Source organism: Schistocerca gregaria, chromosome 9 (genome assembly GCF_023897955.1).
Source record: "Schistocerca gregaria isolate iqSchGreg1 chromosome 9, iqSchGreg1.2, whole genome shotgun sequence".
NCBI classification, from domain to species: domain Eukaryota; kingdom Metazoa; phylum Arthropoda; class Insecta; order Orthoptera; family Acrididae; genus Schistocerca; species Schistocerca gregaria.
The window spans coordinates 214137929-214163957 of NC_064928.1; the positions used below are offsets into that span (position 1 = coordinate 214137929).

General features: G+C 44.6%; 1 protein-coding gene across 5 annotated transcripts in view; it reads right to left on the bottom strand.

Moving 5' to 3' along the window:
- The window catches only part of LOC126291959 (uncharacterized), a 187032-nt gene that overhangs the window by 141813 nt on the left and 19190 nt on the right, over positions 1-26029 (bottom strand). For 4 of the 5 annotated variants that reach the window (XM_049985714.1, XM_049985711.1, XM_049985715.1 and 1 more), the window contains exon 2: positions 139-3502. In XM_049985714.1, coding sequence (XP_049841671.1) covers positions 139-237 — 99 coding nt within the window. In that variant the 5' untranslated portion in view covers positions 238-3502. Of the gene's footprint in view, positions 1-138; positions 3503-16529; positions 16748-26029 lie in introns of those variants that run through there. The other variant, XM_049985713.1, reaches the window with a different exon arrangement.

The following is a 26029-nucleotide window of genomic DNA, read 5'->3' on the forward strand; positions in this document are numbered from 1 at the left end:
GCAGAATTGCTGCAAGAATGACGACTTATTGTTTCTAGGTGCAACTCAAAAGGCACTCACGGAATCACATGAAACTAAGAACACACGCAGAGGAAGAGGCAAAAACATGCTTAAAACAGTGTTTACGAGTGTACTCACCAGAAACGAGGCGAGAGCCGGAATAGAGAACTGACTGCGGCACCCAGAGTCCAGCCGGCAATGGCGACGGACAGCCATCTTCAGGAAACTGGCAGCCATTTTCCAATTTGTATTGCGTCAAGCGCTGGTTGCTGATCTAACGGAACAGATAATCACAAGTAACGCGGGACGGTATTCTTGCACTTAGTTCACGAGTATTTCTTCCAACACGAGTACTAGACTGTTTGTGCGCTATTTTTTTGTAGAGTATTTTTCCAGAGAACTTATGCTCTCACAGTGTTGTGAGATGCTGTGTCTCATTGCAGCTAGTATACCATCCAAAGATGATTTCATGAGCTGCTTGTAAGAGTAAGAGGAAACCAATTACTACTGCCCGCACTCAAAAACTATAAAACACTTACGTGAGAATTTGGGAAGTGAAATTAAAGACCTGCGTTGGGTAACTACAATCCTCCAAAAGTTCTACAAGACACAACGCCATTGTGTTTGAATGGGCAAAGTACTCGAAACTTTTTTTACTAAACAGCCACCAATTTCATCTTCAGGACCTAATTTATCTCTCGTAGAAAAACGGTTCAATTGTAATTAAATCTTCCTGTATACCTCTGGGAGGGAAACTCAAATTAATAAAATACACCGAAATGGAGAGTTCAATGGATCCTGCATGAACCCTTGCAGCTCCTCTTGGTGCTTCCAGTTTTGTTCTGTACGTTTCGTCAGTCTAAAATGCTATGTTCGTTTCGGATGTATGTCAGGTGGTATTTTCAGAGTATCGAAGTCGTGATACGACGCTGATGAACTCGACACAACAAAGCTACTCAGTCTTGCCCGTTCATTCCAGCTTCTGTTGAATGGGGTAGCACAGTAATATTATCACAGAAGAAAGGTGGATGTGTCCATTTTCAGAAAACAGTTGTTATTTAACCAAGAAAAACACCTAAAAGCACAACACTTACGTGACTGCGCTCTCTCAACACATTTTTTTCTGAAGTAAAAGCGACAATGATCCTTCTCAGTGGGAATCCAACAAAGTTATTGCGCACTCCTGACTAGATTAATAAGAGTATCCACAAAGTACACGGCACCGGTTGAGGAAATGGCCACACTTTCGTTTGTTCAACAGGCCTATAACAATCCAACATAAAAGCAAATCTCATTCGCTTTGTAGTATGCGCTAACAGGAGGAGCTATTACAGCTGCCTCAGTCTGTTCTCCAGTGTTATATGTGGGCTCGCAATTGGAGTAGATGCCGCTGCTCGATACTGATCAGATTCCTCGGCCCAACGGCCAACTCGATAACCAATATTGTTCTTGTGGGCATCCACTTAAACCCAGTGTATTTGATGCAACCAACAATCAGAAGGATCCACTACCTTCACTATGTGATGATCGTAGATAGTACGCCTTCTTCACTATGTACTCAGGTGTAATAGCACTAGTGGTGGTCTGATTCCATATACAGTGGAAGAGTAATGTTCACCCCGATCCTACTCAGCATCTCCACTGAATATACAGTTGTTATAGCCTCTACGCGAGAAGATACTCGATGGGCCTATGATCCATGTGGCTATGACTGTCTCAAAAGTCACTGCAGGTTCGAGGTGCCAGACATCTATCAGTGGACGTTGGCAGAATATGCTATACTCGTTTCCTTGGAACTGATCTGTCCCAGAATGAGTGGCGAACGTTTCTGTTAATAACAAGTTAACAAGTCCAAAACTTTTCAGTGGCCAGATGAAGAGAGAAGCCTACAATTATTCCATAGAGCTTTTCGTTTGGACTTGTGTTGTTCAATGAAAGACAGTTTCCTTTTACTACAAATAGCAGCAGTTGGAAATGGAACATGAAAAATTTTGGCTTTATTGGAGGTCAGACGGTGAAAGGCTACAGTGGAACCCCTGGAAGACTTTCCAATTTCAATATGGGCCTTCTGCTGTTGCTGTCATCTGGGTTTAGCTGCCACAGCTTTCTCATGTGCCTTTCTATTATGGATAATAGGACTGGCGTTGATCTCTGGAAACTAAATAACTGCAATTGCGACTAAAAGTCGCAGTTTTCATTGGGTTCAGTAATTTCTGGCGTTGGTTGAGACTGTCACCTTGGTGGAAGTGGACTATAGGGACTCGTCTGTCGTGGATTCACTCTTCATGTGGAGCCACACCCATCGTACTCTACCGTTGAAAAAAAAGGATAAACTTCTACTTGTGCTCTAGCGTCTATCGTTCAGCTTTACGACTGATTTCGCTTTGAACTGTAGCAGACTATGTCTCATTACCACCAAAGGTTTCGATCATTCTTGGACATCAGTTGAGATAGATACACAAAGAATTTCCGATGATAGTCGACACTGACAACTAGACGCTGGTAGATGTGAAGACGGCACACCCAGATCTCTGTCTCTCAACACTGATCTGTGTCGATGTGTATCATCCTCAGGCATTAGGTCTCCTCTCTGTAGAGATGCACATTCTGCTATTGAAGAGAAGGTTGAACACTGGGCCAATGGTACTGTGCGACTTCACGTTGGGATTTTCTGACTATCTTCCTTCAGCACCATTGGTCCTACCCAAGCTCGGACACCAGTTCGTGCAGACACAGAAGAGCATATGGTGCAGGCAGACTTTGTCAGTACAATCTGGGCACAGGACCGTCAAGGATAGTAGATGTCAGAACTGCACCACTATGTTGCTCCAATCTCAGTCCAACTTCACGGTCTGACAGACACTTGTGGCCTCACTCTTGGACAGTAACTGAAGCAGACATACAAGATCTTCTAGTACTGATTGAGTTTGTTAGTACTGGCTGTTGAGCTAGCTGCGCCCGAGGGCAGAGATTTGTCCCAGCGTTGGCAACTGAGAAGGCTGCACTGCCGAATGTTCCTCTGGTCCCTGTCGCCGAGCCGTACAGTAGAGCTTCACCTATCCAAGGCAGTTTAGTATCCTGGAGGAGTGGCCTTGGACATCAGTTGAGGTAGAGGCAGAAGATCTTCTGGTGCCGGCCGAGTTTCTCGGAGCTGTCGAACCGGATAGGACCCTGGACGTTAGGTTCCAACTTGTCTACGCCGCTGGTGAACGAGAAGGCCTGTCAGTCAGAGGTTACCTCGGCCCCTGTACACCCACGCTGGTGGTTGGCTGACGCGCGCCCTGAGTCGCCCTGGAACGGCCGCCGGTAGCGGCTGCGGCTGTGCAGGAGGAAGCGGCGGCTCCGGAGGGATCCCCAGCTGCGCCAGTGTGCGGTCAGAGCGGCACTGCCTCCTCGCCGGCGGCCTTCTGCGTGCCTCTCGGCCGAACCCGCCGCCACCGCGCCCTGACGTAACGCCGGACGAGGCTCCTTTCCCTGCGCTGGCGCACGCCCGCTCCTGCCGCTGTGAAAAGACACGGCGGTCAGAGAGGGGGAGAGAAGTGTGTAGCAGCCGCCGAGACCTGTTCCGCGTGCGAGCCGCCGCCCACATTCCGTGGCCACAGTTAGCACACTTCTTCCTGCACGACATACTGTAACCTATACTGCTGCATACACTATGCTATCAAAAGTATCCGAACGCCTGCCATTAAAATTGCTACACCAACGAGAAATGCAGATGATAAACGGGTATTCATTGGACAGATATATTATACTAGAACTTACATGTGATCACATTTCCAAGCAATTCGGGTGCATAGATCCTGAGAAATCAGTACACAGAACAACCACCTCTGGCCGTAATAACGGCCTTGATACGCCTGGGCATTGAGTCAAACAGAGCTTGGATGGCGTGTACAGGTACAGCTTCCCATGCAGCTTCAACACGATACCACAGTTCATCAAGTCCAGTAACTGGCGTATTGCGACGAGCCAGTTGCTCGGTCACCATTGACCAGACGTTTTCAATTGGTGAGAGATCTGGAGAATGTGCTGGCCAGGGTAGCAGTCGAACATTTTATGTATCCAGAAAGGCCCGTACAGGACCTCCAACATGTGGCCGTGCATTATCCTGTTGAAATGTAGGGATTCGCAGGGATTGAATGAAGGGTAGAAGCAAGGGTCGTAACACATCTGAAATGTAACGTCCACTGTTCAAAGTGCCGACAATACGGACAAGAATTGACAGAGGCATGTAACCAATGGCAACCCATACCATCACGCCCGGTGATACGCCAGTATGACGATGACGAATACACGCTTCCAAATTGCGTTCACCGCGATGTCGCGACCATCATGATGCTGCAAACAGAATCTGGAGTCATCCGAAAAAATGATGTTTTGCCATTCGTGCACCCAGGTTCGTCGTTGAGTACACCATCGCTGGCGCTCCTGTCTGTGATGCAGCGTCAAGGGTAACCGCAGCCGTGGTCTCCGAGCTGATAGCGCATGCTGCTGCAAACGTCGTCGAACTGTTCATGCAGATGGTTGTTGTCTTGCAAACTTCCCCATCTGTTGACTCAGGGATCGAGACGTGGCTGTACGATCCGTTACAGCCATGCGGATAAGATGCCTGTCATCTCGAATGCAAGTGATACGAGGCCGTTGGGACCGAGCACGGCGTTCCGTATTACCCTCCTGAACCCACCGATTCCATATTCTGCTAACAGTCATTGGATCTCGACCAACGCGAGCAGCAATGTCGCGATACGATAAACCGCAATCGGGATAGGCTACAATCCGACCTTTATCAAAGTCGGAAACGTGATGATACGCATTTCTCCTCCTTACTCGAGGCATCACAACAACATTTCACCAGGTAACGCTGGTCAACTGTGTATGAGAAATCGGTTGGAAACTTTCCTCATGTCAGCACGTTGTAGGTGTCGCCACCGGCGCCAACCTTGTGTGAATGCTCTGGAAACCTAATCATTTGCATATCACAGCATCTTCTTCCAGTCGGTTAAATTTCGCGTCTGCTGTAGCAATTTAATGGCCAGTAGCGTATAGTGCGATCGAAAGAATCCGAACGCCTGGCTGAAAATCACTTACTCCGTCGGTAATGCTGGATTCAATATGGTGGTGGTCCACCCTTAGCCTCGATGACAGCTCCCACTGTCGTAGGCATTCGTTCAATCAGGTGCTAGAAGATTTCTTGGGACATGGCAGTCCAATATTCACGGAGTACTGCACTGATGAGAGGTATCGATGTCGGTCGGCCAGGCCTGGCACGAAGTCGGCGTTCCAAAGCATCCCAAAGGTGTTCTATAGGATTCAGGTCAGGACTCTGTGCAGACCAGCGCATTAAAGGGATGTTATTGTCATGTAACCACTCCACCACAGGTGCTCGATCGTGTTGAAAGATGGAATCGCCATCTCTGAACTGCTTTTCAACAGTGAGAAACAAGGTGCTTAAATCATCAGTTTAGGCCTGTGCTGTGATAGTGCCACACAAAACAACAAGCGATGCAAGCCCCCTCCATGAAAAACACGACCACACCATAACACCACAGTCTCCGAATTTTACTGTTGGCGCTGTATACGTTCGCAGATGACGTTCACCGGGCATTCGCCACACCGACCCCCTGCCATCCGATCGCCACATTGTGTACCGTGATTCGTCACTCCACACAACGTTTTCCCACTATTCAATCGTCCATTGTTTACGCCCCTTAAATCAAGCGAGGCGTCGTTTGGCATCTACCGGCGTGATGTGTGGCCAATAGACCATGCAATCCAAGTTTTCCCACCTCCCGCCTAACTGTCATACTACTTGCAATGGATCCTGATGCAGTTTGGAATTCCTGTGTGATGGTCTGGATAGATGTCTGCCTATTACACATTACGACTCTCTTCAACTGTCGGCAGTCTCTGCCAGTCAACAGACGAGGTCGGCCTTTACGCTTTTGTGCTGTACGTGTCCCTTCACGTTTCCACTTCACCATCACATAGGAAACAGTGGACCTAGGGATGTTTAGGCGTGTGGAAATCTCGCATGCAGACGTGTGATATGAATGACACCCAATCACCTGACCACGTTCGAAGTCCGTGAGTTCTGCGGAGCTCCACATTCTGCTCTCTCACGATGTCTAATGACTGCTGAGGTCGCTCATATGGAGTACCTGGCAGTAGGTGGCAGCACAACGCACCTAATATGAAAAACGTATGTTTTTGCAGGTGTACGGATACTTTTGATCACATAGTGTATGTTACTGAAAAGTGCGGTAGTTTTCCTCGTAGCCTCGCTCAGTTACAATCGTAGACACTGTACCTGTACGTTAGGTCTGTTGTAAAGCTGTCGGACGCTACATTTCTATAGCTTTGTCTGCGTGTGCGATCAATGTATTATTAGAGTCCCCTAGAAACTGGAAGCGGTGATCTATCTAGAAACTGATAGAGGATATATAATGGGCCACGAAACCTACGTAACATTTTGGTTCTTCTTCGTTATGTACCTGTCTGTTACTTAAAAACTGATGGTATTTATAGCAAAATTGAAAATATCAATTTTTAATTCATGTTTTATTCGAAAATTGTAGATTTGTAACGCTAAAGAGAGGGAAGTTGTAGTAAAAAAAGATTTAAAAAATCAATACAGATTGATTACACAGCGCTATAAAACGCTATTCCTTCAAAAGAAAAGGGAAAATGAAAGAAACGCGGTAAAACAAAACACATCAAACATCGCTTCAGAACTGTGTGAGCTTATACAAAAAATGTTTCTCCTATTTGCAAACAACTTTCATATGTTTCCAAAGGTTAAGGGAAGATTTCAGTTCTTTTCAAAAAATGTTAATGGATATTTCTTGTCTTTGGAGTGTTTATTCCTAGATTCCAGAAAGGATTTGGCTGTATTCGAATTAAAAGTACGTCTAACAAGGGAAACATCTGGTCACACCCCCTTCAAATTTAGTGGTAAGGTGTCTCAGGGGATAGTCCGCCAAAAATTGTAGACACATAAAGCGCAAAAAGAGGAAGAAGGAGAACTGAACTGCGAAAAAAGAAGAAAACTCTAAAATCAACGGTACAAACTCAAGAGGTGTAACATCGAATGAACTTCTACAGCTATTTTTTTTCACAAAATTATGAAATGTGTCTGTCTACAACAGCGAGGTATAAGGAAGGAACCTCCTGTTTGTTCTTCACAGGTACCACATGTTATGGCTCTTGCGTTCCGTTATCGAAGTTTCGACTCTCAGCTTGAAGGTGGTTCATTGAACCCTCTGCCAGGCACTTTATCGTGAATAGCAGAGTATCACGTAAATGTAGATGTAGATGTTGTGACGTAGTTCACAACCGATTAGTTGTTTTCATTTTTGCAAGAAGTCTATGCAACATCTCCCCTGCTCTCAGTTTTCGTCACATTAATTTGCGATGGTAATATACTCGTATTCTAATCACGTGACTCATATTGCCGGCCGCTGTGGCCGTGTGGTTCTAGGCGCTTCAATCCGGAACCGCGCTGCTGCTACGGTCGCAGGTTCGAATCCTGCCTCGAGCATGGATGTGTGTGCTGTCCTTAGGTTAGTTAGGTTTAAGTAGTTCTAAGTTCTAGGGGACTGATGACCTCAGATGTTAAGTCCCATAGTGCTTGGAGCCATTTGAATTTTTGACTCATATTCTATAACCAATGTATAGTATGACAACTGACAAGACTGCAGAAGGAGAATAGACACGTCAGTGACCGGACGGAAAGTTCATAACCTTTCTCTTTTTTTTTAAAAAAAAGAAAAGGGTGGGGGGTGAGAGGCACGAGGGAGATTTGAACATGGATCTCCCGCTTTGCTGTCCAACACCGTGACCGTACAACGCCGACACCGTGAGTCTCACAATGCGCTCGATGTTGCACATCTTGAGCTTGTACCTTTCATTGTTTCTGTTTTGCTTCTGCGTTGGTTGGTTTGTGGGACCAGACTACTAGGGCCATCGGTCCCCACTTCTGTTATCACATTTCAGTACAGCTTCTTCGTATTTTCGTGCTTGATCTGTGTTCAGTTTTTGACGGGCTGCCCACTGGGTCATTTTACCGCTAAATCTGAAGGTGGTGCGTTGGGGAGTTTATGTTGCAAGTAATACTTGAAATGTGGACTGGTCGAGGGGTCGTGACATACTGACAGCTGCCAAAGTGGTCAAGACAGTACCTGTCTATCAGAGACTTTTATCTCGTGCACTCCTGGTAAGATGCGCTGGTGGTAGGACACAAATTGCAGTGAAACTTTGCACAATGTCCAACTGCCCCAAAGTGAGAAAAAAGATTTTTTCTGTCTCGTTGTAGCTGTTTGTCAGTTCACTGTGGGAGGATTTCAAGACTGAAGAAAGTAGGAGTTCCAGCACTCCTTTATCGCCGTCCCATAAGAAGATCTGCTTATCAAGAGATCAATGACGGAGCAAGCAGTCCACAACATGCCGCCTGGAGAAGGAGAAATTCAAGAAAGTGTCTATCCTGGTCGTGATATTACAAGAAGTAGCCTTACACGAACAGAAAGAGAAACATATGGCGCTTCTTACACTAGCATTCAATTTTAACAATTTTAAAAGCTATTTTTCTATAATCTGTTTTTCCAAGTTCGATACAAGCGTTCTAATCCTAAATATTAAACAATGTCAATAAAATTTTTGCAAGAAGTGGTCTTGAGATACCTGGAAACTTCTATGTATTTATATTATCGAAAATGTAGTTTCTCCATTTTATCATCACATTTATGTAGCGATAAGTTTGAAACTTGGAAAAAAATCACTGAACGTAAATTAATAGCGTTTCTCACAAAATGAATGCATGTAACTCTTGAACAATATCTTGTGAACATACGTAAAAACCTTGGAAAGTGAAAATTGAGGTAAGCATCAAAAGTTTGTTTTCAGAAATACTATCAAGAATCACATTAAAAATTCAGAAGTCAAGGATCAGGGAAGCTCTGGACTTCAAAGCTTGGACATTGCTTCATCTTTACGTGACAGTCGCGATTTTAAAATTCGGCTGAAATCGACAAACTAGAAGAAGAGCAAAATTATTTGGTGGAGTCTCCCATTAAAGTACACCTTCGAGGACTTCGCTTTCACAGTGGTGCAGTTTTGCCAACAGAGCTGTGGTTGTGGCTCCGTCAACAAAGTCCGACATTATACAATGACGGTGTCAACCTACTTGTTTCTCGTTGCGAGGAATGTGTTTGTCACCAGGGTCACTATGTTGAGAAATAAACAAACAGGCGTGAAGATTAAAGATGTAGTAGATTAATAATGTTTGTTTTATTTAAGTTAACTTCAAGAGTTTTCACATAAAAAATTCGTTTGGGGCATTACTTTCCAGCTCGTCTTCGTACAGCACAGTCGTGAAGCTTTGGTTGAATTAATTTTTGTTCAGTCTGCGCTGGAATTTTTTTTCTAAATTTTCGGATTGCATTCAGACTGAATTGGCCGCGCATGTGCAAAGTCCCGCGAGTTACGGATGTGGTGTTTAAATACCAACATATGTGCCGAGAACGCCCTTCACGTACTAGACAAGACTGTGTGTTGGGCGTCTGATCTTGCAGACGTTAGAGCGAACCGGGTCGCCTTCCTTACGAATTACAGGGAGCTGACCTTGGCTGGACCGGTCGCTGCACACTTAGCTTCTGGATTATTTCCTGCGGTAGGCCAGACGCTGGGAGAAGTGTCAGCGTTTCTTCAAGGACCTGCGTGATGTGATATTTCAGTAGAACTGAAGTACACGAAGCGTAATATAAGCAGGCACTGTAGCACTATTTATGGAATTGGAAAGTGGCCCCTTAACTAAGTGTTAAAGTAACTGCGTTATATTAAGGCACAGATCGAAGGTGTAACTTTCTAATTCCGTAAATACCGGTTACAGCGCGTTCTGGTAGCGCGTCCTGTTCTGCAGTTAATGCCTTGTATAAATTCGATACGTTATGACAACAGCCACCACCCATCCTCTTCGCGTCCTGAAAGCCTACCTCACAACCACAGCCTCGCGTTGAAAGCATTCATTTAACGGCGAAGGTATACAGTGATTTTTCCACAGTGTAAAATCCTTATAATTGATCGATGTTTCTTTATTCGTGTCAGAGGTACACGAAAATGAACATATACGATACATACAAAGGAAACTATACAGTATTCACCCACAATTGGGCAACTTTGATAGCATTGGGTGCTGCAGACGTTAAATCCTTCATGCTACAGCTGGTTGGGCATGAGTTACATTTGAAGAGATGCCGGGTTGTCTGCAGTTCACCGCATTCGCAGAGTGTTGTGTTGGCATTTGGCAGCTGGGGGTCTTATTTAAGGAGATTTTCCTTCGATCTTGCGACTTCGGTCCGCAGTCTGTTCAAGGTCTTCCAGATGACCCACTTCCCCGTGTGTCCAAGCGGCAGGGATTTTCCATACAAATACTTTCAGACAGGTGTTGGCATCTTTCTTTCCACTTGGTGAGTCGGGTACCCGCAGCTGATACTTCTAAGGGCTGCGAAAATGTTGTTGTTGATGTTGACTTTAGTCCTGAGACTGGTTTGATGCAGCTCTCCATGCTACTCTATCCTGTGCAAGCTTCTTCATCTCCCAGTTCCTACTGCAACCTACATCCTTCTGAATCTGCTAAGTGTATTCACCTCTTGGTCTCCCTCTACGATTTTTACCCTCCACGCTGCCCTCCAATGCTAAATTTGTGAAACTTGATGCCTCAGAACCTGCCCTACCAACCGGTCCCTTCTTATTTTCAAGTTGTGCCACAAACTCTCTTCTCCCCAATTCTACTCAATACCTCATTAGTTACGTCATCTACCCACCCAATCTTCAGCATTCTTCTGTAGCATCACATTTCGAAAGCTTCTATTCTCTTCTTGTCTAAACTATTTATTGTTCAAGTTTCACTTCCATACATGGCTACACTCCATATAAATACTTTCAGCAACGACTTCTTGACACTTAAATCTATATTCGAGACTAAAAGAAAGGTTCAACAGTGGCATTAAAACTTAGTGTGAAACGATACCAATGATAAGATTCGCCGATGAAATTGTTATCCTCAGTGAAAGTGAAGAAGAATTACAGGACCTGCTGAATGGAATGCACACTCTAATGAGTACGGAATAGGGACTAAGAGTGAAAAGAAGAAAGACGGAAGTAGTGAGAATTAGAGCAGGTGAGAACAGAGAGAAACTTAACATCAGGATTGTCAATCAGGAAGTGGATGAAATTAAGGAACTCTGCTGCCTTGACAGCAAAATAACCCATAATAGACGGAGCAAGGAGAACATAGAAAGCGGGCCAGAGTAGCACAAAGGGCGCTCCTGGCCAAAAGAAGTTCACTAGTATCAAGCATAAGCCTTAATTTGAGAGGGATATGTCCAAGAACGTATGTTTGGAATACAGCATTGTATGGTAGTGAAACACTGTGGGAAATCCGGAACGGAAGAGAATCGAAGCGTTTCAGATGTGGTGCTACAGACGAACGTTGAAAATTGTTTGGATTGAGAAGGTAAGGAATGGCAAGGTTCTGCGCAGAGTAGGCGAGGAGAGGAATATGTGGGAAATACTGATATGAAGGAGAGACAGGGTGGTGGGGCATCTGTTAAGATATTAGTCAATAACTTTCATGGTACTAGAAGGAGCTGCTGGTAAAAGTTGCATAGAAAGACACAGCAGATAATTGCAAGTTGCAAGTGCTACTCAGAGATGAAGAGGTTTTCGCAGGACAGGAATTCGTGGCGGGCCACATCAAACCAGTCAGAAGACTCATGACAAAAAAAAAGAGCACGGCACACTTCAGAGTTGATCGGTGACATCAACGGAATAACCACTTCAGAATCCTAGAAGACCTTTTCCATGGCTCTACCAGCTGAGGGTGAGGCTCTGAACTGTTGTAGCGGCACTCCATGGACTGCAGTTTTGTTTCCGGTTCGATTAGACGAGCACATGTTTCATCGGCTGTGACGACGTTCGACAAAAATTGTCAAGATCAGAAGCGTAACGAGCAGTCAATGACGCACAGATGGTCTATCGTTGGTCTTTATGGGCTTTTTTTATGGGGCGATGAACCCAGCGGGGACACATCTTTGAATCACTACCGGTAGAGAAAACCGCTCAAAATAAATAACCGATTTTCGATTATTCCTAAACCTTGACATAGCACGAAGGTTGAAAAATTCTACAACTCCCTTAGAATTTCAAATCACAAATTTCGACATAGTTACATTACTGGCCATTAAAATTGCTACACCAAGAAGAAATACAGATGACAAACGGGTATTCATTGGACAAGTATATTATACTACAACCGACATGTGATTACATTTTCACGCAATTTGGGTGCATAGATCCAGAGAAATCAGTACCCAGAACAACCACCTCTGGCCGTAATAACGGCCATGATACGCCTGGGCATTGAGTCAAACAGAGCTTGGATGGCGTGTACAGGTACAGCTGCCCATGCAGCTTCAACACGAAACCACGGTTCATCAAGAGTAGTGACTGGCGTATTGTGACGAGCCAGTTACTCGGCCACCATTGACCAGACGTTTCCAGTTGGTGAGAGATTTGGAGAGTGTGCTGGCCAAGGCAGCAGTCTAACATTTTCTGTATCCAGAAAGGCCCGTACACGACTTGCAACGTGCGGTCGTGCATTATCCTGCTGAAATGTAGGGTTTCGCAGGGATCGAATGAAGGGTAGAGCAACGGGTCATAACACATCTGAAATGTAACGTCCACTGTTCAAAGTGCCGAACAAGAGGTGACAGACGTGTAACCAATGGCACCCCACACCAACACGACGGTTGATACGCCAGTATGGCGATGAATACACGCTTCCAATGTGCGTTCACCGCAGATGCGACCAACATGATGCTGTAAACATAACCTGGATTCATCTCAAAAAATGACGTTTTGCCATTCGTGCACCCAGGTTCGTCGTCTAGTACACCATCGCTGGCACTCTTGTCTGTGATGCAGCGTCAAGGGTATCCGCAGCCACAGTCTCCGAGCTGATAGCCCATGCTGCTGCGAACGTTGTCGAACTGTTCGTGCAAATGGTTGTTGTCCTGCAAAAGTCCGCATCTGTTGAATCAGGGATCGAGACGTGGCTGCACGATCCGTTACAGCCATGCGGATGTCTGTCATCGCGACTGCTAGTGATACGAGGTCATTGGGATCTATATTACCCTTCTGAACCCACCGATTCCATATCAGTCATTGGATCTCGACCAACTCGAGCACCAATGTCACGATACGATGAACCGTAACAGCGATAGGCTACAATCCGACCTTTATCAAAGTCCGGAACGTGATGGTACGCATTTCTCATCCTTACACGAGGCATCACAACCACGTTTCACCAGGCAACGCCGGTCAACTGCTGTTTGTCTATGAGGAATCGGTTGGAAACTTTCCTCATGTGAGCACATCGTAGGTGTCGCCACCGGCGCCAACCTTGTGTGAATGCTCTTAAAAGCTAATCATTTGCATATCACAGCAGCTTCTTCCTGTCGGTTAAATATCGCGTCTATAGCACGTCGTCTTCGTGGTGTAGCAATTAGAATCAAAATATCAAATAAAATAGACACATAAAAGAATTTCCATCGACAGTTCGCTGCTTTCTCGAAAAGTAACGCCAAATAGGGTACTAGAAAAAAATTCGCCAGTATTCTCCTACAGATTCTATTTTTTTTAATTTCTGTTAAAAAAGAACGTTGTCATGGTGGATCATACTACCATTTAGATATTACGAACACTCAGTGGTAAAGAGTGTATTCTAAGGTTGGAGACTATCTGTCGCGTTAAGTTGTCTGTTTCTAAGGGCCTCTAAGAGACTGGCGAATTTTGCAAGCACGGACAGGAGATTAACTAATTCTGTTTTTATATAAACCATGAATTACTAAGTTTATAATTTCTTTCTTGTGCTACAACTTCCTTTTTTTATTATTTATTAATCAGAAAATACATCAGACCACCATTTTGCCCTCCAGTGAGCTCTCGTTCGACACAATGAAGTAGCACACTGCACTCGCATTCTGGAGGACAACCGTTGAAACCCGCGGCCGGTCATCCAGATTTATGTTTTCCGAACTACAGCCATTTGAAACGCGACTACTTTTACAAGTAGCTGATTAGGCGTGAACCAGTAATCACTTGTTTCACAGTCCCACTCAGTAATACCGAAATATATGACGGGTTGTCTTCAACGTGATGCAGTACGGATCTTCCAATAAGGGTGTGCGGCGTCTATTCCGAGCACCACAGTCACGCCTGCTGACAGCGGAGGGACGCTTTCTCGAAGCTATTGCGTAAGGGTCTACGATCAAGTTGGGCGTTGTGGAGAACGATCTTGATAAACGGAGCTTCCATTATCTACATCTACATGATTACTCTGCAATTCACATTTAAGTGCTTGGCAGAGGGTTCATCGAACCACAGTGATACTATCTCTACCATTCCACGTCCGAACAGCGCGCGGGAAAAACGAACACCCAAACCTTTCTGTTCGAGCTCTGGTTTCTCTTATTTTATTTTGATGATCATTCCTACCTATGTAGGTTGGGATCAACAAAATATTTTCGCATTCGGAAGAGAAAGTTGGTGACAAATTTCGTAAATAAATGTCGCCGCGACGAAAAAGTCTTTGCTTTAATGACTTCCATCCCAACTCGCGTATCATATCTGCCACACTCTCTTCCCTATTACGCGATAATACAAAACGAGCTGCCCTTTTTCACACCCTTTAGATGTCCTCCGTCAATCCCACCTGGCAAGGATCCCACACCGCGCAGCAATATTTTAACAGAGGACGAACGAGTGTAGAATAAGCTGCCTCTTTAGTGGACTTGTTGCATCTTCTAAGTGTCCTGCTAATGAAACGCAACCTTTGGCTCGCCTTCCCCACAATAGTATCTATGTGATCTTTGCAACTGAAGTTGTTCGTAATTTTAACACCCTGGTACTTAGTTGAATTGACAGCCTTGAGAATTGTACTATTTATCGAGTAATCGAATTCCAACGGATTTCTTTTGGAACTCATGTGGATCACTTCACACATTTCGTTATATAGCGTCAACTGCCACACCATACAGCAATCTTTTCTAAATCGCTTTGCAACTGATACTGGTCTTTGCCATTCAGAAGGATCATGTCGGTGTGGTATATGGTCCCCTTTTCGTACCACACTTACCCACCATATCTTAGATACCATGAAAGAGAAAGCGGGGTGGAATCATGTTTAGTAGTCACAATTTATAATTAAGACAGTTTATTGACATTAGGCCTTCTAAGGAATTTGACTTTTATAATTTGTGGACGAGCCACTAGATAAAGCTTTGAAAATAGGGTTAGAAACCCAACGTACTCTGTACTCAAACAGTCCCCTAAGAGAAAATTTAATGTGCCAGGCGTTTATAGAAACCTGAAGCATATCAATTATCAATTGCTTCACATAGCCACTTCCTCAAACTCCTTAAAACCAGCTATTACATTAAGATGGCCACACTTAACATTCTTTGCTAAAATGCCCTTACAAACTCACTATTTCAAACCGTAAAAGAAGCACTTGTTAAAAGGTCAATTACAAACTTAACGTTGCCGGGCACTAATATCCCTCGGTTTATTATCCCTTATTAAGAAAACAGAATTACCGAGAAAATTCAGAAATTCAAACCCCCATACAGGATTTCTCTCAAAATGCATGTAACGAAAATAGTTACCAATAAAGGAAGACTTAATGAGACTAGTGCCAAGCTAAGCTCCAATAACATAAGTTATTAGACCTAGATACATAAAAAACTACAACAGAAACACTGATCTTTAAAAATGAATGTTCACTTGCTCAGACGTGTTAATAAAAGACTGCTAGAAAGAGCTGCGCAAGGAACTCAGCAGATGCTATGCAGATTAAAGTGTAGCCAGTTGCCAATTCATAATATTTAAGGAAACAGGCTCATGTACGAACAGGTTCCATACAATATATATTTGTATATCTACCAGCTTAACCCGCCTCTGCGGAAGGAAGATAAATACTAAACTTTGGAAGGCGGCATATGAATAACTCCCGGTAACGGCCAGGTTCTTAAACACTGCCAGGTCTAGACCTCGGATGACATTTCACTCCCCGCCAAGGCACTGTCATAATCAAAGGTTTTTGCGCAAATCACAAAGATATCTCAATAACTCTTAAACACTCGGCACAACCTTTGACTCGATGTATTGATAAGCGTGTAAATGAACACGTTACACTACTGACAAATTCGCAACTTTGACCTTAAGCATTTTACACATGGACAACTGTATGAATAGAGTACAGGCTTTGAAAACGCCAACTTAAAATCATATGATTACAAGAAACATAGAGTACTACTAAAACTTCTGAGACAACTTTCAAATAACGGCCACAATTTAACTAGGCCAACTGAACTCTTCCACACCATCTTAAAGTACGACTGTGAAAGTCTCACCATAATAATAAAATTTAAATAACTCTGAGTGCGACGGTCAACAAAACAATTACGACCACTTACTTCATGTCACGTACACAATACGAGGGAGCGGGTTCCACTGCTTCACCGCTTCACTTCAAATTTTGTTCCCAGCGAAGTCACAGAACTTGTATCGCCAAGCTGCCCATGTCGCCAAAACGCCCGACCAACTTCACACCACAACATGTAACAGTAATCACGCTCGTTCGGCAGCCGTTGACACTCGTCTGCCAGCGAATAACACGAGATCTCGAGGGCTACAACTCTGTCCCTTAGCCCGCCAATCCGGAAGACACGCGAAAAGCAAAGATAGCTTAGCTCAACCACAATCGATCTCAAGGGTTCATGAACAAAATAACACTGGCGCCAGCTGACTGCAAACGTGTGCTCAGCCATGATGTTGTAACACTCACAGAGACGTGAATGACGCTAGAGTCACGCCAGAGAGGTAGGATGGACATCAAATGACATCAGCCGATCCGAAGTAACCACCCCCCCCCCCCCCCCACTATGACTACCCTGTTGCATACTTACCTAACAGACATGTTTACAAACAGCTGTAGCACGGACGGTACGTTTCCGGACGTGGGTTCCTATTCAAAGTGTTACGTACTCACTGCCCTCTACAAGACCTAGAAGTTTGTAACGGTAATTTCGGAACACCCTGAATCTGCATACAGTAATATTTTTTGTTAGTATGCTTCTGACATATGGTGAATGCAATGTAAGTTCTAATGGCAAACAGATTTTTCGTATGTGATATAATTACAATTTAACAATTTTCGGATTTTTTCTTTAGTGGTATTGTAAAATCTTCCTTCTTGCCAAATTTCATGGTTCTAGGTCAACGGGAAGTACCCAAAAGGTTTTGATGAGTGAGTTTGCGTACGTTGTACGTAAAGCCCTCTAGTGGTTAAGTTCTTAAGACCGGTACACGCCTAAATAACATCCTGGCGGCCAACCCAACACAGGACGCTTATGATTGATCTGTCCTTTTTTCAGCTGTCACATAGACATTTTATCTTTCATAGGCAATTTAAAGGAGAGCTTCTGTGAACTTTGGAAGGTAGGAGAAGAGGTACTGGCTTAATTAAAGCTGTGAGGAGTGGGCGTGAGTCGTCCTTGGGTAGCTCAGTTGGTAGAGCACTTGCCCGCGAAAGGCAAATATCCCGAGTTCGAGTCTCGGTCCGGCACACGATTTTAATCTGCCAGGAAGTTTCAATTTATAGGTTGCTACAGGCAATGTAAGACGTATATTAATTGTTGACCGTAAATTCGCCATAAAAAGGATCGGTCCTATTCTATTCATATATTTCCTTGTAATAATTTTACATGGGTAACTGTATTCGTCTTTTAATGTAGTTTCTATGATATTTATTAATTTTAAAAGTTTGCTACACGTATTTTACATAACGTGTTTTTATCAGATTACATTTTTTTTTTGCGTAAATGATGACTACATCTAAGCCGACAGTAGCGACGTCTAGGGATGATGTGGGCAAACAGATTTCTGGTAGCTACTGTACTTCAGTAGCCAGTTGCAATAATGACAGAGTGGACGATGCGGCCTATTCTACACCTTATTTTAGATCTACATGACGATGCTATGCTGATCATATTTATATGTTTTGACGATGCCATTATGGCCTTACCACTTTAGGACATGGCGTAAAAAAGGTACGTTTTACCGTATTTTCTGTACATCTCCCTGGTTATATGATAGTATATTGTGATACTTATTGGTGTATTATGTTGAAAGACACACTGCTCACTAGGTGTATATATTTGTATATTATAGATCTGAGGATGGTCATTACAGACTGAAACCGGTCATCGTCTAAAGAACTCATATTGTGATCAAAGACTGGAATAAAAAAACATTTGAGTATCAAAATATGTGTCATAAACAGCAGTATCTTTCGATTGCATTGACTTAGAAGCTTCCATTTTTACACTGCCTAGTGACTGTAGACCTTATCAAGTGGCATAAATTTCAACATTATACGTCTAGCCGTTCTTCAGAAAAAGGGTAGACAGACGGAGAACAAAGCGAACCCTAAAAATGAGGCCAGCCCTGAAAAAAATCAAGAGATTAAGCTGTTACCCAGCAAAAAGTAATTACAAGTTATTTTTATTTGTCCTGTGTAATCAGTCACCTTCGCACACCCGGTCCCCACAATGTCGTCACCCACCTTACCCTGCAGTTTTGGTTCGTAGCCCGTCTTTCGAAACAGTGACATTTCGCCTCGAAAGATTAATCTTTAGACCTGTGTACACTTCACTGTTAAGTAGTCCCTTTCGCTAGACTGTCCCACTCTCATTTAAAGCGGTACCTCCGTGCACAAAGCACTGCGATTGCAGATCACCTCTCTCTCTCTCTCTCTCTCTCTCTGAAGCAAACCGGCCGTATCCATCAGCGCTAAGACACCCGCGCTCAGCATTAACCCCATTCTCCGCCCACACCTGCGCGGTTTTCTTCGCCCTGCAATGACGCGGAACCGAGCAAAAACATCCCCACAATTTCAGCTTCTACCCAGCCTGGGAGTGGTGCCCGTATAAGGAATTTTCAGGGTAAGAGATGTTGACTTTGGCTGAAAAACGCGGAAGATCGGTAGCAGCTGTCCGAGCACTGAACCGTGCGGGACACAGCTCGCCGCCTTCTCGGCATGCCGCGATCGGACAACAGACTCAGAACTGGAATGGCAGGTCCACGCAAGGGCAACGCCCCTCCCTCACTGCACGCGGCCTGCGCTACGGCCCAGAGGCTGCTGCGATAACGGGCGCTCGATAAACTGTGACGTCACTGGAGAACACACCTAGCCGTACTACTGACTGAAGAATGCCGTCTGCTGTATCTCAAAAGTAAGCATCAACGGAAAACAAAAGATCACGATAGATGCACATCACAAATTAAAAGTAAGTCTGTATCTCTCTCTCCATCTTTCATATACAGGGTGGTCCATTGATAGTGGCTGGGCCAAATATCTCACGAAATAAGCATCAAACGAAAAAACTACAACGAACGAAACTCATCTAGCTTGAAGGGGGAAACCAGATGGCGTTGTGGTTGGCCCACTAGATGGCGCTGCCGTAGGTCAAACGGATAACAACTGCGTTTTTGTAAATACGAACCCCCATTATACATTACATATTCGTGCACTACGTAAAGAAACACGAATGTTTTAGTTGGACTACTTTTTTCACTTTGTGATAGATGACGCTGTAATAATCACAAACGTATAAGTACCGTGGTATCACGTAACATTCCGCCACTGCGGACGGTATTTGCTTCGTGTTACATTACGCGTGTTAAAACGGAACGTTTACCAATTGCGGAAAAGGTCGATATCGTGTTGATCTATGGCTATTGTGATCAAAATGCCGAACGGGCGTGTGCTATATATGCTGCTCGGTATCCTGGACGACGTCATCCAAGTGTCCGGACCGTTAGCCGGATAGTTACGTTATAAGGAAACAGGAAGTGTTCAGACACATGTGAAATGTCAACAAATGATGATGCCCAAGTAGCTGCTGTCGCGCCTAATCCGCACATCAGTAGCAGACAAATTGCTCGAGATCGGGAATCTCAAAAACGTCGGTGTTGAGAATGCTACATCAACATCGATTGCACCCGTACCATATTTCTATGCCCCCAGGAATTGCATGGCGACGACTTCGAACGTCGTGTACAGTTCTGCCACTGGGCACAAGAGAAATTACGGGACGGTGACAGATTTGTTGCAAGCGTTCTGTTTAGCGATGAAGGGTCATTCACCAACAGCGGTAACGTAAACCGGCATAATATGCACTATTAGGCAACGGAAAATCCCGATAGCTGCGACATATGGAACATCAGCGACCTTGGCGGGTTAATGTATGGTGCGGCATTATGGGAGGAACGTTAATAGCCCCCCCCCCACCCATTTTATCGTTGGCAATCTACATGGTGCAATGTATGCTGATTTCCTACCTAATGTTCTACCGATGCTACTACAAGATGTTTCACTGCATGACAGAATGGTGATGTACTTCCAACGTGATGGATGTCCGCCACATAGCCCGCGTGCGGTTGAAGCGGTATTGTGGTCAGATCAGGTGGGCCAGCTGTCGACGAGACAGGACCTTTTCTTCATATCCACTTTCTGTCGTCTGGCGGTGGTCAACAGCAACGTGTGTAAAGACATCTGTGCCATTAGACACTTAAATACCATACAAGCTCTAGCCAGGTGCAATGAAACTATATTGTAACTTGCCAGGTACACAGAGGGGTCCAAATAATAAAAAACCGTAAACTAAAAACTAAACTCCTCCCGAACAGGCCATGAAGGCCCAACGGTACCGACCGGCCGCCGTGTTATCCACAGCCCATAGGCGTAACTGGATGTTGATATGGAGCGACATGTGGTCAGCACACCGCTCTCCCGGCAGTATGTCTGTTTACGAGGTCGGAGCCGCTAGTTCTCAGTCGAGTAGCTCCTCAGTTTGCCTCACAAGGGCTGAGCGCACCAACAGCGCTCGGCAGACCGGATGGTCACCCATCCAAGTGCTAGCACAGCCCGACAGCGCTTAACTTCTGTGATCTGGCGGGAACCGGTGTTATCACTGCGGCAAGGCCGTTGGCAATAAAAAAAACATATATTTTCGTTTTTTCACAGTTTTCCTTTTATGGGGTAATTTGGCATCTTACACTTTCCATTCACAATAATGTGACCAACTGCCGAAATACGGAATAACCTCCTTTCGCAGCTCGGACGTGCATGAAGCCCAGCGAGGTTCTGGAAGCCATTGACAGGTGTGTGGAGCCAGGATAATGCCGACTGCGGTGCCGCTGCCAGCTTCGCTAGGTTTATCAGCTGAGGATCCACGGCGCGATCGAGATGGACCCACAGATTCTCAATTGGGTTTTAAATGTGGGGAGTTTCTTGGACAGTAGAGCTCGGTATACGTATCCTGGTGCTCTTCGAATTATGCTCGTACACAGCGAGCTATATGACACTTTGGATTTTACTGCTCGTTGATACCATCATGCTGAGGAAGAACCAACTGCATGTAGGGGTGGACATGGTCCCCAGGTGTTGATCAATCGTCCTTCCAGAATGACGACATCACCCAGTGAGTTCCCTAGACCATAACGCACGGTCCTCCGTCTTCGACCCTTCCGACGATCGTTGCAAAGTGCTTGCCTTCAGAGGTTTCTCACCAGTGGAACATAAAAAGTGATTCGTCTGAAATGGACACGTGTCGCCACTCAGTGCACTTCCATTTGCGGTATTGGCCGGGAAGTTCCAGACTTCGTCGCTGATGAACGCCAGTGAGCTCGGCCGCACGAACCAGACGCCTGCTGCTAACATCCATACTCCACAACGGTGGCTGAACGGTCATTGAGGAAACACTGCTTCTAGCCCGTTGGTTCATCTGCACGGTCAGTCGCTCAACTGTTGCACGTCTGCTCATCCGTTCACGTCATTTGGGTGCATAGATCCGGAGAAATCAGTACCCAGAACAACCACCTCTGGCCGTAATAACGGCCTTGATACACCTGGGCATTAAGTCAAACAGAGCTGGGACGGCGTGTCCAGGTACAGCTGCCCATGCAGCTTCAACACGATACCACAGTTCATCAAGAGTAGTGACTGGCGTATGGTAATGAGCCAGTTGCTCGGCCACCATTGACCAGACGTTTTCAGTTGGTGAGAGATCTGGAGAATGTGCTGACCAGGGCAGCAGTCGAACATTTTTTGTATCCAGAAAGGCCCGTACAGGACCTGCAACATGCGGTCGTGCATTATTCTGCTGTAATGTAGGGTTTCGCAGGGATCGAATGAAGGGTAGAGCCACGCGTCGTAACACATGTGAAATGTAACGTTCACTGTTCAAAGTGCCGTCGATGCGAACAAGAGGTGACCGAGACGTATAACCAATGGCACCTCGTACCATCACGCCGGGTGATACGCCAGTATGGCGATACAGTATGGGCATACAGTTACCCACAGTCGTTTAATGAAGAAAGTAAGAGCATATGTACTATCTGACCAATTGTGTGATTGGATTGAAGAGTTCCTAGATAACAGAACGCACCATGTCATTCTCAATGGAGAGAAGTCTTCCAAAGTAAGAGTGATTTCAGTTGTGCCGCAGGGGAGTGTCATAGGTCCGTTGCTATTCACAATATACATAAATGACCTGGTGGATGACATCACTGAGGCTTTTTGCAGATGATTCTGTGGTGTATCAAGAGGTTGTAACAATGGAAAATTGTACTGAAATACAGGAGGATCTGCAGCGAATTGACGCATGGTGCAGCAATGGCAATTGAATCTCAATGTAGACAAGTGTAGTGTGCTGAGAATACATAGAAAGATAGATCCCTTATCATTTAGCTACAAAATAGCAGGTCAGCAACTGGAAGCAGCTAATTCCATAAATTATCTGAGAGTACGCATTAGAAGTGATTTAAAATGGAATGATCATATAAAATTGATCGTCGGTAAAGCAGATGCCAGACTGAGATTCATTGGAAGAATCCTAAGGAAATGCAATCGGAAAACAAAGGAAGTAGGTTACAGTACGCTTGTTCGCCCACTGCTTGAATACTGCTCAGCAGTGTGGGATCCGTACCAGATAGGGTTGATAGAAGAGATTGAGAAGATCCAACGGAGAGCAGCGCGCTTCATTACAGGATCATTTAGTAATCGCGAAAGCGTTACGGAGATGATAGATAAAACTCCAGTGGAAGACTCTGCAGGAGAGACGCTCAGTAGCTCGGTACGGGCTTTTGTTAAAGTTTCGAGAACATACCTTCACCGAGGAGTCAAGCAGTATATTACTCCCTCCTACGTATATCTCGCGAAGAGACCTTGAGGATGAAATCAGAGTGATTAGAGCCCACACAGAAGCATACCGACAATCCTTCTTTCCACGAAGAATACGAGACTGGAATAGAAGGGAGAACCGATAGAGGTACTCAGGGTACCCTCAGCCACACACCGTCAGGTGGCTTGAGGAGTATGGATGTAGATGTAGATGTAGACGAATACATGCTTCCAATGTGCGTTCACCGCGATGTCGGCAAACACGGATGCGACCATCATGAAGCTGTAAACAGAACCTGGATTCATCCGAAAAAATGACGTTTTGCCATTCGTACACCGAGGTTCGTCGTCGAGTACACCATCGCAGGCACTCCTGTCTGTGAAGCAGCGTCAAGGGTAACCGCAGAAACGGTCTCCGAGCTGATAATCCCTGCTGCTGCAAACGCCGTCGAACTGTTCTTGCAAATATCCCCACCTGTTGACTCAGGGATCGAGACGTGGCGCCACGATCCGGTACAGCCATGCGGATGAGACGCCTGTCATCTCGACTGCTAGTGATACGAGGCCGTTGGGATCCAGCACGGCTTTCCGTATTACCCTCCTGAACAAACCAATTCCATATTCCGGTAACAGTCATTGGATGTCGACCAACTCGAGCACCAATGTCGCGATACTGTAAACAGCAATCGCGATAGGCTACAGTCCAACCTTCATCAGAAACGTGATGGCACGCATTTCTCCTCCTTACACGAGGCATCACAGCAACGTTTCACCAGGCAACGTTGGTCAACTGCTGTTTGTGTATGAGAAATCGGTTGGTAACTTTCCTCACGTCAGCACGTTGTAGGTGTCGCCACCGGCGCCAGCCTTGTGTGAATGCTCTGAAAAGCTAATCATTTGCATATAGCAGCATCTTCTTCCTGTCGGTTAAATTTCGCGTCTGTAGCACGTCATCTTCGTGGTGTGGCAGTGTATGACCAGTAGTGTATGATCCTCGGCGCACCACAGTTGTCTCGGGGCCTGTGATGGTTAGCGCCATTTTGCCATGCACGGTACTTTCGCCCAAGAGTCAATGTTCATGGTCTTTTGGGACGTCAGTTAAATCGCTCCAAATCGGCTTAACAACGACTCCAGTGTGCTCCGTGTCCTTCACGGTGCGTTGACGTCGATGACGGGCGGTGTTCACAGTAATGTGATTGGATAGTGTATCTTTAGAGGGAACACCTTCGAAACCGTGATAAACAGAATGTGCGTTTCATATAAAAGTATAAATATAAATAATGTTTTTGAAACTATTTGACCAACTCTGGTAATAGCTAGAAGTCTACCGAAGTACCCTACCATATTTAATTAATTTTGAAAAATGAAAGCTTTTGTTACAACATCAATTAAAGAACCTTTCCTGCCACATCCATCTATGTGTAATAAAGCTGCTTCCTGAAATACCATTTTTGGTAAATAAGCTGTACACAGTTTGTCGGAGTATTTTCAATAAACGTAATTAATATATCTAACCGTTCATTATTATTCTAATTATTTGTTTTCCTTATTTTTATTTTATGTTTTGAATTGTTATTTTACGATTTATATTTGAGTTTTCTTGGTCGTTTTTCTGTTTACCGTGTCACATATGAAGGGCTTATTTCAATAGTGGTGTAAGTCCATTACCCCCACTTTTCTGTCTCTAACGCTTCTGTGATTAATGGTCGAAACAAACAGAAAGAAAGGTTCATCTCTAGCAAGAAGCCATATGCTTGAATATTTCTGGTATCCCAACTGCAGATTTTTCTGCGCTCATTTAACTTTAGGACTCTGTGTCTCAGAATGAACAAAAATGGACTTGTACCACTATTGAAATAACCCCTTCATGTGTCTGTTATGTTGTTCGAAAATAATAAGTAACTTATTATAATGTTACAACATCATTACAATAATGCAATCTATAAAAAAATGCTTGAAACATAACGTACTTTTACACCATGCACATAAAATGAACGAAATTTCTTACATAATAGACATGATGACCAATACAGTATGCAGTACAATTCAGCAGGATACTCGATTGTTGTAGAATTTTAGCACATGTTTTTTGCCCGCGTATCATGTCGTTTTTGGAAACCCAGAATCTACCCTGCAGGAGTCAACATGGATTCCGAAAACAGCGATCGTGTGAGACCCAACTCGCTTTGTTTGTTCATGAGACCCAGAAAATATAAGATACAGGCTCCCAGACAGATGCTATTTTCCTTGACTTCCGGAAGGCGTTCGATACAGTTCCGCACTGTCGCCTGATAAACAAAGTAACAGCCTACGGAATATCAGACCAGCTGTGTGGCTGGATTGAAGAGTTTTTAGCAAACAGAACACAGCATGTTGTTCTCAATGGAGAGACGTCTACAGACGTTAAAGTAACCTCTGGCGTGCCACAAGGGAGTGTTATAAGACCATTGCTTTTCACAATATATATAAATGACCTAGTAGATAGTGTCGGCAATTCCATGCGGCTTTTCGCGGATGATGCTGTAGTACACAGAGAGGTTGCATCATTAGAAAATTGTAGTGAAATGTAGGAAGATCTGCAGTGGATAGGCACTTGGTGCAGGGAGTGGCAACTGACCCTTAACACAGACAAATGTAATGTATTGCGAATACACAGAAAGAAGGATCCTTTATTGTATCATTATATCATAGCGGAACAAACATTGGTAGCAGTTACTTCTGTAAAATATC